This window comes from Zingiber officinale, chromosome 4A, assembly GCF_018446385.1.
Source record: "Zingiber officinale cultivar Zhangliang chromosome 4A, Zo_v1.1, whole genome shotgun sequence".
Lineage (NCBI taxonomy): Eukaryota > Viridiplantae > Streptophyta > Magnoliopsida > Zingiberales > Zingiberaceae > Zingiber > Zingiber officinale.
The window spans coordinates 120,423,843-120,437,888 of record NC_055992.1 but is presented as its reverse complement, the minus strand read 5'-3'; the positions used below and the strand labels follow the sequence as shown (position 1 = coordinate 120,437,888).

Here is a 14,046-nt window from a genome sequence, read left to right as displayed (position 1 = left end):
ACACTGTCGTCCCTCCATTTTCAATCCTCATATATTGATTTATAGTTATTTATTACAGGAATATCAAATTAATAGCGAAAATTTTAAACTCTAATTAAGTCGCTAATAAAGTTTGCAGTCGTCAATTAATCCCAATAAATTGCTAAAAAAACCGACACACCTCGCTCTCTCATTCACTTATTACGGGAAGGAACACGCTTTCCAGGTTCGAGCCGACTCCTCGTCTCCGCGCTTGGCTGTTTCATCCAAACACAGTACAGGTAAAATCCTGACCTTTTTTCATGCGTCTCCCGGAACCCGTCTCATAGCGTGATGTCTTCTGCCGTTTACTGTCCTTTAGGTCACATCTGATCTTGACCATGGGATTCTACGCGCCACCCGGTCGCACTTCATAGTTGACTGTCTTTTCCACTTCGCCGAACCGGGTTCATTGATCGACGGCTAGGATGCCTTATCAGATCCATCAACCAACGTCCGTTTTGTTCTCCCCCTTTCTGCGAAGCAACCCGTCGCCTTTCTTTCTCCTCGCTATAAGAGGAAGCTCTGTCCTCCTCGCCAATCCCATCAGCGAAACTCGAACCGGACCGGTAAATTGAGCCGAGGGTCGCAGCGATCTCGAAGATGCCATCGCTGGAATCGCATAAATCGGCGGTCGACGGCGGCGAACTTGTTCAGATCCAGATCCGGTCCGTTTGGGCCGACAACCTCGACGCCGAATTCGACCTCATCCGTGAAGCCGTCGAGCGCTTCCCCTTCGCCGCCATGGACACCGAATTCCCCGGTGTGATCCACCGCCCCCGGAAGCACCCGGCCGCCCTCACCGCCAACGAGCGCTACGCGGTCCTCAAGGCCAACGTCGACGCTCTCCACCTCATCCAGGTCGGTCTCACCCTCTCCGACTCCGCCGGCAACCTCCCCGACCTCGGCGGCGGCGGAGAGACCCGCTATCTCTGGGAGTTCAACTTCCGCGATTTCGACCCCCTCCGCGACCTCCACGCCCCCGAGTCGATCGAGCTCCTCGAGGCCAACGGGATCGACTTCGAGAAGAACCGGGCGCGGGGGATCGACTCCCGCCGCTTCGCCGAGCTGCTGATGTCGTCCGGGCTGGTGTGCAACGACTCCGCCGTGGCGTGGGTGACCTTCCACAGCGCCTACGACTTCGGATACCTGATCAAGATCCTCACCCGGCGGAAGCTGCCGAGGAATCTCCGGGAGTTCATGGGGCTGGTCAGGGTCTTCTTCGGGCACAGGGTGTTCGACATGAAGCACATGATGAGGTACTGCGACAGCTTGTACGGCGGGCTGGATCGGGTGGCGAGCACGCTCCGGGTGTGCCGGGCGGTGGGGCGGTGCCACCAGGCGGGGTCCGACAGTTTGCTAACTTGGCAGGCGTTCCGGCGGATGAAGGAGCTCTTCTTCGTGGAGGACGACGGCGAGAAGCATGCCGGAATCCTCTTCGGCCTGGAAGCTCACTGATACTTACTGTAATTCAATGATATTCATAATTCATTATATTCTTAAGAATTTTGTGTATTCGATCTAATAAATTATCAGTAAAAAAAATTGAATCTGGTGATGGTAATTCCATGCATTTGATCCTGATCTTTAATGGATTAATTAGGCCAATGAGTTTTTTGCTGATGAACAGTAAGCTTTCAGCCCATAGCCCATTTACTATTGTGTGGTGCAGTGGTAAAGTATTTAAAAAAATTTGAATCATAATAAGGATGATCAAATTAAAGTATTATTCTCTATTTATTATATTCACTCAGATCTCAAACTCATTATGCAACAAGCTCCATTTGTGTTCGCTTTTAAAGGATTAAATATGTAAACACGTCTCGATAACCTCTCATGATCCTCCCAGAGTGGAATATTGTTTAAACATGTTTTTGATGGACTCTGTTTATGTTTGCTCGATCTCATACTTTTAGGATGGTCATTCGATCTTTGTGCTCATCAAATCTTGAACTTCTAAGCACGTCTTCTTGATGATTTCTCTTTATGCTCGCCTTTGAAGATTAAATATATAAATATGTCTCTACTTAAGATCATCTTGTAGTGCGACATTGAAACATGTTTGATATAGTCTCTGTTTAAAATCACTTCAAAATCAAATCCTCAATTCATTGAGTTTTCCCTCTTCATAGCAACAAACAGCAATAGTTTGTTACTATTTTTGAATATCTACTTTATTTAAGTATATATAAGTTGTGCTTAAGATTTATCTGACAAGTGAATCAAGAACAAATTATCTATCTTCCAAATTAATTTCGGACATCTAAATTATCAAATAAATAAATAAATCTCCAAATGTACCAACTATTTCTCAACAATAAAGTGCTTAGTATATAAATATAATTTTACTACATAAGTGCATTCAAATTGAAATATCATATTTGGTTATATCAATCTTGACTAAATCCAATTGGCATAAAAATTAGACAAAATTCTAATCATAAATTTCATGCAATTAAAATTACAATATAAACCTATAATACGAAGAAATCCTAGTTGATGTGCCAACTTAATTGGTATGAGCTAACCATTCTTCTCATTTATTTGCATAGACTAACTCAATATAACATAATGAAACAATGATTATATATATATATATATATAACATAATGAAACAATATAAATTGCATTTTCTTTGCTTTTTTAACGAAATTCTTAGAGGATTCATACGATTTTTTCTTGAGTTTTGGGGGTATTTCTTTTTCTTTTTAATTTTGATTTTCCAATGCTTTCTTCGAGTATCTATCCACTTGTAGTTTTAAATTTTGATCTTCAATCTCGAATGTCTTATCCCGAGATTGATCCCCCACTAATTTCATCAGTACTCTTCCATTTCCATTGCTCGTTAAGAAGATATCGATCAATTTTGAATATTCTTAGAATCTATTTTAAAATATAAATATTCCTATCGATAATATATGTTATATTTTGTGGAGGAAGAGATGGAAGTTATAGACAAAAAAGAAAGAAATATAAATTATAATTTCAAGTTTGGTTAGAATCTTCCATAAAAATTGTACTATTTTTAATTTTAAAGAACTCAACTAATTAAGTTCAATTATGATATAATTGAGCCACAAATTATTGGCTTCCTTACTTTTATACTCAGTATTTATTAGTCAACATGAAGGTGTAAATTGTTTGTTAAGGCACTTAACTAATAACTAACATTGTTAATTATGATCCAAATATATATATATATATATATATATGGAGCAAGAGAGAGAGGGGGTTGTTAGTTTGCACACTTGTTCAGTGTATACTCCTGAGTGATTCTCATATATACGGACATTTTGTTTCACTTTTGAGAATCAGACCGCTTGAGAATGCACCTAAATATTTGGACCTGTGAGAGTCATCCAAAAATATACACCAAATAGATGCACGGGATAAAAAATTATATATATATAACCCATATATTTTATCAACATAGTATTTCAAGTAATTTAATATTTTATAAATAAATAAATTGGCTTTCTTAAAATTAGAAACATAAAAGATCAGAGCAAGAGGGCTTGTTTATTGTCCCTATAACATAAATTAAATTTTTATCTAATATATGAAACTTATATATTTTTATTTTTAACATATTGTGAATAATTTAAAATTATTTTTTTATAAATTGTAAGTATTTAAATAAAAAAATAAAATAAAATTTTAATTTATTAAATAATTCTATTTGTAAATTATTCATAAAATCTGTTCATAAATATTAACTAATTAAATTGATCAGTATTTAAACTTATATGTATTTTATATATTTATATTATTAAATCAATATAAATGGTTTTTTTTTTCAATTTATCCAATTTGTTTATTCCTAACCCAAGCCGGCCACCGCTCCCATGTTGTTGTGATTCCCGAGCTATTTGTTTATTATTGCCTTGGATCATGGACCTTCTTAAATTCCCCTGCCTAATTGCCGATCACCCACGTCCACCCTAAAATTTTATTTTAAAAATTTTTACACCTTGTATTATTTAATTAGTTATTTTAGGAGGTTTATAGCTTAAGTAAATTGACTTCAACTCAACAGTGTGGAGAATGTAATCAAGTCCACCGATAAAAATATAGAAGAAAAAAAATCATGAATTAAAAAAAATATCTTTCATAGGTAGAAGTCTTCTAAGATACCGTTCAAAAATAAATACATGTAAAATGATAATATTATATCATTATAAAAATATATAATTTTTTTAATCTTTATAAGTAGTATTAGATCCATATTTAGATCAAGTAGATAGAATAATGGCTTTAAACGAAGAAGATAGGGATTTTTAGAGGAGTGAACTTTAAGTGAAAAGTCCAAGTAAATTAAGAATGATGGAATATTTGATGGAAATCCGGGGGAGTGAATACTAGGTGGTAAAAAGTCCAAATAGATAGAAGGTGATCGAAGGAGTGAACTCTAAGTGAAAAGTTCAAATAGGTCAAGGGTGACTGGATGCTTGGTGAAAATTCTGGAAAGTGAACCCTAAGTGGTGAAAAATTCAAACATGTCAAGGGTGACCAAATGCTAGGTAAAAATCCTAAAGGAGTGAACCCTAAGTAGTGAAAAGTTCAAATATATCAAGGGTGTCATATTTTGATATAAATCATAGGGAAGTAAATCATAGGTGATGAAAATGTTTTAGAGGACCGAAACATGTCAATAATGATTGAATGCTTGAGGAGAGACCTAGAGCAGGTCAATAGTGATCGGATACTTGAGAGTAGGCCCGAAGCATGTCAATAGTGATCAGATGCTTGAGGGAAATTCCGGAGTAGGTCAAGGTTGACCGAATACTTGAGAGGAGGCCCGTACCATGAAAATAATGATGATCTTTCGTTTGAGAGGAGAATTGTTGGAAATATACGAAAAAGATCATGTATTTAAAAGATGAAAGATATCTTCATTAGTATGAGCCCTTTTAAGTAGAGCCTAAAAATAAATTTATAAGGAATTATACCCAATGTAGACAATATTATACCATTATAAAGATATATAAATTATTTTGTTCCTTAAAAATAAATGGTTAAAAGTAGGGGTGTAAATGAACCAATTCGCTCATGAGTTTTTCGAAACTCGATTCGATAAAAGCTCGTTTGAGCTCATTTAATAAGTCTCGTTAAGATAAACAAACTAAGCTCGAGCTTCACAATATTCAGCTCGTTAGCTCGTGAACATGTTCGTTAAGCTTATGAATCAACTTTTAAATAATAAAATAATAGTTTTGATATTGAATTTATAGATTTTATACTCATACTTATGAAACATATAAACAAATATATTAAATTTATTTATCAGAATAAAATTATAATTTTTAATAAGAATATTATAATTTTATCTAAATATATAATTTAGTTTTTATGAATATAAAAATTTATAATTTATGTTTATTAAGCTCGTTTATGCTCGATAAAAGCTCGAATACGCTTGTGAGTCATGAATATATTCGTTAAATAAAGCTCGAGCTCGGCTCGATTATAAACGAGTCAAACTCAAATATTTAAGAATTTAGCTCGGCTTGGCTCGATTACACCCTTAGTTAAAAGAAGTTCCCATTATATATTTTCTCTTAATTACTTTATGTTGGTACAATCATGCCCTAAGAAAGAAATTTCGATAATTGATAATTATTTAAGTTTAGGTTGCTAATAGATTGGATCTAATATGAGTTTGAGTTTGTAGGACCAAGAAGGTTGAGGATTGGATTCCTGGCAAGAGAAGCTCTTGTCGGTCGGAAGATCAGATGCAAGGTAAGAGAAGTCCAAGAAGATCAGAGGACCAAATCTTTGGCACAGGAGAAGCCCTTGTAGGCCGGAAGACCGAATTTAAGGCAAAAAGAAGTTCAGAGATGTCAAGAACAAGACTCTTAGTGAGACAATTGATAATCAACTAAAGTAAAGTGTGGTACTTGATTAAGAAAAAACTCCTAATCAATTAAGAGGGTGTTAAGCGATTGAGTCAATCGCTTAACAAACCTTCTGTTTCTAATAGACGGTTTCCTAATTGATTACAGTAATCGATTAGGAAACCGTAAGAGATTGAATCAATCGCTTACGGTGTCGTTTTGCTTTGAACAGAATACTTCTATTCAAAGCTTAAGCGATTGGCTCAGTTGATTAAGAGACATTCTGTTCAAAAACAGAATAATTCCTAATCGTTTAAGCTAGTCGATCGATTATCCTAATCTTAATTGATTAGGGTAGGCGATTCGGAAGAGTCATGTAAATGAAACGCACACCAATTTAACTACTTTAATTGATTAACATCTGGTAATCGATTAAGATCACTTTTTAATCAATTAAGACTCACAAAACTACAAGAGAAACAACTCTTTTTCTACGGTTTAAGTAGATACAAAGAGCACTGTTTGAAGTAAATTGTTCTATTGCGATCAAGTGTTCTCCATTGCTCTCCAGTGCTCAAGCTCAACTTCAAGTTCAACTTCAAGTGCTCAAGCTCTCACTAGTACTATAATCTCAAGCCACTCAAAGAAGAAGGTGTACTCAAAATCTTAATCTCTTGACTTCTTCTTTCTTATAAGGTATTCTGTTGAGAGGGAGATTTGTAGGTGATTGTCTAAGGTTTCTCCACCTTCGATGTTGATTTGAGAAGGAGAAGTTTCATAGTACAAAGTATGACTGTGGTGTGAAACCATAAATTAGTCACCTCAACGAGGTGGATACCAAATAAATACAATGAGTTAACATTGTCTTCAAATTTTTGCTGAGTAAATCAAGTTAATCAAGAAATCAAAGTATCTAAGTCATTCACCTCCGACCTAATACTTTATACTTACTATAATATTATTTCTTACTTTAGTAATTGCTATTATTATTTTTAAGTGATTTTTATAATTTAAAATGATTTTTATGAAGTTTAAACAAATTTTCCCAATAAAGAGCATTTTGATATAATAGTATTCCAGGTTTATAATTTATGATTCAAAATATTAAACTTTATAATTTAATTATAACTGTGTGTAGTAGCTTCTTTAGTAATTGCTATAACTATTTTAAAATAATTTTGATGAACTTGAAATGATTTTAATTTAATTTAATTAATTTTGATCGAATTAATAAAAAAATATTTTTAAATAATAGTATTTGTGTATAATAATTTTGATTAAAAAAATAATTAAAATTTCATATTATAATAGCAATCGAGTAGCTACTATAACATCATTAGGATAAAGAGTATTTTGGATACAAAATATATGATCGGCTACTCTTGATCTTTTCAAAATGGAGTAGAATTAGGGGTGGAGCCATCCTTGTGCTTGGATGGTCTCCAACCCCTTTTTTTTTTTTTTTTTTTTTTTTATTAATAATGGCTTTTAATTTTATATTTTTTTTTAGTTTCATCACAAACCATTGTTCATTCCGAATTGTAGTCAACCTCAAGTAATCAACGTCAACCTAATAGGCAAAAGGTGGAACCGCCACCCTAGCGGTCCCCTGGCCCCGGCCCCACAAGATTTCAGAGGGAGTAAATCACGGTTAATGCTGGGCAGGATAGGTGACTGGGTGTCGAAGGAATTTTTGACGCAGCAGACCAGGGTTTTATCTCCGAGTGTAACTGGCGACCTTCGACCCCACGACTTCATTGGTAAGCTGCAGACACTTAACCAGCTGATCCAGCTCATGGGGATAGCGTCAACCTAGTAGGGATGGAGCCAAAGGAGGAGCGATGAGTGCAACCATCGCAATATAAGTTATAAGAATAGGAAATGAAAGAGAGATAAATAGAAAATAATAACATAATCATTTTCTTTCAACATAAAAACATATCTTTCGTTCCTCGATATGGAATTCTTACATCTGTCCTTGCCCTGATAATTTTGAATTTGACTACGCCCTCGAGTAGAATGCATTTGGTATGATATGAGTGGGCTAGCAAAAATTTCTCGAAAAAATAATATCAAAATTTTATGATTAATAAATAAATTAAATAAATAATTGTTGTCATTGTCGTAAGTGTCGCAATCTAGAGTGATGGTTGATGTAAAGCGTATACTTACTCTTAGGTCCACTCCATGTGGATTTCATCGTGAGCTATGTGATCTAGTTTGTTTCATTTCACTATCATCCTCATAAAAGAGAAAGTACAAGTATTGAGTGAGCGAACCAACTTGATAATAATTTATTTTTTTTTCACTAATTTATTATTCACTTATTTGTATTTGAGATAATATATTAATTCTCTATATTTCCCCCTTTTTAAGGAAATAAATGTGTATAAATATATTTGAAAATTACATGAGATGGGGTAAAACGAGTGAAATCGTGAACCTAGTATTTATAAAAAGCCTCCAATGAGCTCCAATCATCGCCGTTCAATAGAAAATCCGGATGATGGATCAATTCGAATTCCTCCAAAATTGGGCTCGTGAATTCAAAATTGGGCTCAAACTGGGCCTGACCCAGCATTCCACCGTCACAGTCGGGCGGTGGCTGAGCGATCTGTGCGCCGCCGAGTTGGTAGTTTCTGGAACTCGACTCGCTCGACGTGGCCACCGCCGGAGGTACGGGATCCAGATCGGGAGGGCGCTGGCTGGTGTACTTGGCGTATAGAGCCTCCAGGTCGATGTTGCCGCTGGAGGCGGAGGCGGAGGCCGAGTCGGAGTCCAAGGCGACGTCGTTTAGCATCAGATCCGGGCGACGAAAGGGGATGGTAGGAGGAGATACGGTAGAGGAGGAGGAAGAAGACGAAGAAGAAGATTTTGTGCGGCGGTTCTTGCGGCATCCGCCGCCGACGGGAACGTTGCGGAGGGAGCCGCCCTTGGTCCAGTAGCGGCGGCAGGACTTGCAGAAGTAGCGGGGCTGGGCGAGGCTGTAGTTGTTGTAGTAGCAGAACTTGGTGTTGGGCGAATCGCAGCGGGGGCAGTTGGGGGCGGCCTCCTTCCACGGCCGCTCCGCGATCGGCCGGGAGGCGTAGGGGAGGAGGTCGACGTCGTCTGCCGAAGGGAACATGGGCGGCGGATCGACGCCGGAACCGTAAGGAAAATAAAAAAAAAAGAAAAGAGGAAAGTGAGGTCACCGGAGGGGGTGAAGGCGGGGTGGGTGCGGGGGTATTTATAGGCGGTTACGGGGTGGGTCGCGGTCACGAGCGTGCGCCTCGCGTGCTACTGTTAAATTTCTATTATCCTCCAAATTTATCAAAAATGTCCATTTCACTTCCTTAAATTTTGGCGATCACGAAATTCTGAAGCTACGTTAAAAGGAGGATAAATTTCAGAGCTTAAACGAAAATTTCTATTGCAATTTTATTTTATTTTTATTAAAATAAAATGTGTTTTCGGTTTTATTTACTTATTTATTCTATTAAAATCAGGTGACAGTGGCAGCGTAGTCGAATTGCAATTGGATTCGCATTTTTTTTAACAAAAAAATAATAAAAAATTAAAACGCACACCCACATGCAATGGCTGACGTGGATGGGTTCGATAACTAGAGAGGGAGGGTTGGACGAGTAGGTAAGTAGTTGGGTGGGTGATCTTTAGGTTGACATTCGGACAGGGATAACTCATTCGACATAGGAATTAATTAAACATGTGGTTTTGTTTAGGTTAAAAATAGTCAAAGGAGTATTATTATTATCGGGCTGGCAATGTGTTATTCGCAATCTTGACTTATTTAACACGATGCATTAATTGTTATGGAGTTGTTAGCGTTCCAAGTTAAATCGATTTTATTTAATTAATTAAAATTATAAATCACGATTTGCTCCTGATTCAATGAACTAACCTTCTCTCCCTCTCTATCTAAGATACTGCGTGCCCGATGGATTAGTCGATCGTCAGTCAGTCGCTGTCTGTCCTACTTAGGTTAGTACTAAAATGAGAATTTGTTTTCATGATTTGCGATGTGTTTTGACTTGTTTTTTGTTTTTAATCTGATTTTCGATTCATTTTAATGAATTTGTACTTTGATAATCGAGATTCGCATGTAATGGCTTCAGTCCATCGTGTACTTGCTACTGACTCAAGCTAGGGGCATGACCTCGATGGTCGGCAACCCAAGCGCGCACCTGTCTTGGCAACTTGAGCATCTGCCTAGCTCAGCCACTCGAGTACTCAGTTAGCTGAGTACCTCCCCTAGCCCAACAACTCGAGTGAATTAGCTCAGCCTCAGCTCCCAAAGGCATCTCGACTCAAATAGGTTAGCTGAGTAAAATGATAAGTTTAGATATTTTAATGAGATTATGTCAAATAGTTTCAAGATTGATGACTTTAAAAAGTCACTGCTCTTAATTGAGGTTCTGGAATCTAAGTCTTAAAGCATGATTGTATTCAAAAGGCTCTTAAAAGTGTAATAGTTCTGGTTCAAAATGACTATGAAGATTTCTAAAATATCAACCAATCTAGTTGCAATTCACTACAATAGGCATCTTCAAAACATTTCAAAATAAGGTCGCTGCTTTGCAGCTTCATGAATATAACCATATCCGTGGCATGGATTTCATAGTTTAAATAAAAAAGTGAGTCTTGAAATTGACATAGTATGGTAAAGGTGATTTGCTTGTCTTTAATGCCCTCATTAATTTATCCCTAAGTTAATTCGAAAAAGATAAATCATGAATAAATATTAACTATTAGTACAAATAGTCAAGATATTTTAGAAATTTAGTTCATTAGGTTACCACGTAATGGTAGCACAAGAAGAATAACAATTAGACAGATGGATATAATGAAAAATAATTATGATTTTAGTAAATATAAAAGATATTTTTATCCTCTGTATTTTCTATCAAGTAGTATTTTACCTCCTTGAATTTAAAAAATAATATTTAATCCTCCTTTAACCAAAGTCAAATGTAAAAAAAATTGTAAAAGATAATTATGTTCTTGTCTTTTTAATATTTTTTATAATCTCAAAAGAAAAAATAAAATATATTGAATTTATTGATAATTTATGTTTACTTATGTTTCGTTAGTTGATATATGAACAAATTTTAGATTATTCAATATCCTAATTGATATTTTCATTAATATTGATTTATTAATTAAAATCAATAAATTGTACATAAACTATAATAATATATAAAGATTAATATTTAATTATACGAAAAAAATAAAATTAAGTAATTTAAATGTATATTTTCGTCACTCCGGTTGTGCAATCTTTGAATATAATATATGATAATTATTTTCTTCACTTCCTCCTAAATTTAAAATTTTAAATCTATCCCTATTCACGATTATATAAGGTTCGTGAAAATATTTGAAAGTATAATTTTCTTTTATTACGTGATTGGTAATTTTTTTTTTGTCTTCTTCAAACTCTTTTACTTTCTCATGCATGCATGTGAACTTCACATCTTAGTTCATCACTGATTTAAGCGTCAAAAAGAGTAATACTTGTTGGAGCAATCCCAATGGTCCGCGGGACCATGTGTTTTGGTATTTAGGTAAAGGGTTTAAGTTAGGTTTACCCTTGTTATTTGATATGTGTACTTGAGTTGTGCAGGACTGCAGGTGACACATATGACTCAGGTTGACGACTTCGGGTCCGGTGAAGGATGAGCATCCGAGGGACCGTGAACAAGGCAGCAAGGACAATGGCCGAGGGAAGCGACTTCGAGGCATACGCGAAGGATGGCATTGGGGACAAGTCGCGAGCTTGGATGCATCCGAGGGACGAGAGCCAAAGGAAGTAGGCTTGAAGGCAAAAGGTCAAGGCTGCAAAGAAGAGTCAAATGAGTCGTGAGGGTACGAGTGCATGAGAGATTGTACTCGGAGTAAAATCTTAGTTTTAGGGGTTTACTGTAGCGGCAATGTAGCAGTACTGTAGCGTACTATAGCAGTTACTGTAGCGCACTGTAGCAGTCGACTGGTGATGGATCAGTCGACTGATGCACTGTAGCAGAGCCGTTGAGATAGTCGTTGGGCTGGCACCAGTCGACTGGTGCAAGGACCAGTCGATTGGTAACGGGCAAATCAGGTTCTGATTTGTTCCAAGCTCTATAAGAAGGAGCTTGGTATGGCCGGCCAAGGTGACGAAATTGGACTTGGTTAAAGTCTAATTAGTAGTCTACTTGTGCTCAAGAGATCTTTGTGTGCCAAGAGATCTTGGTTGGAGTTGTGGTGAGGTTTCTCCACCCACAAGGAGGTTGAGCTAGCCGGAGTTTGCCGGGGACTAATCCACCGACGGATTGAGGGATCGTCCACCTTACGGACACGCCGTGGAGTAGGAGCAAGTTATCTCCGAACCACGTAAACACCTTGTGTTAGGGTTTGTGTTTGGTTTGTTGTCTTCTTCCTTCTTGTTTTTAGGTTAACTTTCGTATTTGTTAGTTTGTTTTTGTATTCCGCTGTGCACTAACATTATAGGAAGTAAAGTTTTGGGTGAGATGCTATTCACCCCCCCTCTAGCGGACGTCAAGGTCCCAACAAGTGGTATCAGAGCGAGGGCGCTCTTCTACGAACTAACCGCCAAGAGAGCAAGAAGCTAGAGGAAGAAGAAGATGGAGTCCGAAGGACCACTCGGATGGGATATCCGAATTCCACCTCCGTATGACAAAGAAGACTTCAATTATTGGAGGAAGCGGTTGGAGACATGGTTCCAAATGGATTGGAACAAATGGGTTGTCTTGAGTGACCCATTTGAAGCTCCTACGAACAAAAAGGGGAAGCCCCTCCGACCTCGACATTGGACCAAGGAACAAAGGGAGCAAGCGGAGGCGGATAAGGAGGTAACAAAAATTTTGTTAAATCTATTACCTTCTAATATCATTGTGAGTGTAGGTGAATGCACAAGTGTATGTGATCTTTGGAAAAAGATCATTGCTTATCATGAAGACACGTCACAATTCCAAGGAGTAGAGGAGTCCAAGGAGAAGGGCTCATTGGTCCAAGAAGAGAAGGACCAATCCGATGTTGACATAAGGCCAACATCCGAGGAGGAGAAGGAAGATGAGGAGGTATCATCCACATCATCAAGGGAGGAAGAAGTAGAACCGTCCATATCTTCAATTGAAGGGGGAGGTCAAACTTCGGATTCGGACTTCTCGGTAAAGGAGGTAAACCCTAAACTCACTAAAGTTAATTTAGAAACTAATGTGAGTTGTAGGAGGAAGAAGAAGAAGGAGAAGAAGCACATTAGGTGCTTTACATGTGGTGAGTGGGGTCACTACCACACAAAGTGCCCAAGGAGAGGAGAACTCAAGAAGTTGGCGCATTTGAGGATGTGGGAAAAGAAGTGGGAGAAGAAGAAGAAGAGGAGTTCAAATCAAGGGGGAGCTTCAAGGGTAAGAGAGGTATACCCTAATTTGAAGTGTAATTCAAATTCGAATTCTTATGTTCCCATGTATGCTAGGAAAAATAATGATTATCATTATATAGCAATGAAAAATTTTGGTTTTAAATATTATAATAGAAATAGGGTAAATGTAGATCATAACCCTAGGAGACCCATTTATGATAAATCTAGTAATGGTAGACCTAAGGAGACCCAAGACATTAATCCTAAGAAGGGAAGACACATGCCTAAAAAGGGTAGGTCTAGGAATGTCTAAGGTGGACATGTTGACTCTAGGGTTAGGAACCTAGAAAGGGAAAATCAAGCTTTGAAGTCAAAGCTTGATAATTTGGAGAAATTCCTTAAGAGATTCATTATTGGATCTAAGGAATTAAATATGGTGTTGGGTAGCTAAAGACCCAACCATGATAGATCGGGCTTGGGATACCGATCTAGTCCCTCCAAGGCTAATAAGAGATCATATGCTAGGGTGGCAAATGATCATGGCAAGGGAGAGTTCTCCAATGCTAAGGGAAAGTCTTATGCTAGGGTTGCATATGACTATGACAAGGAGAAGTCAATAAATTGCAAGGGAAAGTCATTTAATGGTAAGAAGAAATTAACCAAGGACAAGGTGTCCAAGGTTAAGAAAGTTACGTTTGTAGGCCAAGTGTCACCGGGGGTGGACCGATGTTGCCTAGCCATTGTGGATGAATCACCTAGGGAGATGGCTAAGGCTAAGAGCTCTAGGGGGAGCTCAAAGAGTCAAATTGGGACCCATGGTCAATGGATCTCAGGTGGGTA

At 37.5% G+C, this 14,046-nt stretch overlaps 2 protein-coding genes across 2 annotated transcripts; one reads left to right on the top strand and one right to left on the bottom strand.

Annotated features, from left to right (window-relative positions):
- The first annotated feature begins 563 nt into the window (after positions 1–563).
- On the top strand, positions 564–1,582 carry LOC121970808 (probable CCR4-associated factor 1 homolog 11). Its single transcript, XM_042521775.1, has one exon. The coding sequence runs from the start codon at positions 622–624 to the stop codon at positions 1,474–1,476; it is 855 nt and encodes a 284-aa protein (XP_042377709.1). The 5' UTR covers positions 564–621; the 3' UTR covers positions 1,477–1,582.
- Positions 1,583–8,162: 6,580 nt separating this feature from the next.
- LOC121970809 (dof zinc finger protein DOF1.2-like) lies at positions 8,163–9,047 on the bottom strand. Its single transcript, XM_042521776.1, has one exon. The coding sequence runs from the start codon at positions 8,974–8,976 to the stop codon at positions 8,296–8,298; it is 681 nt and encodes a 226-aa protein (XP_042377710.1). The 5' UTR covers positions 8,977–9,047; the 3' UTR covers positions 8,163–8,295.
- Between the last annotated feature and the right edge of the window lie 4,999 nt (positions 9,048–14,046).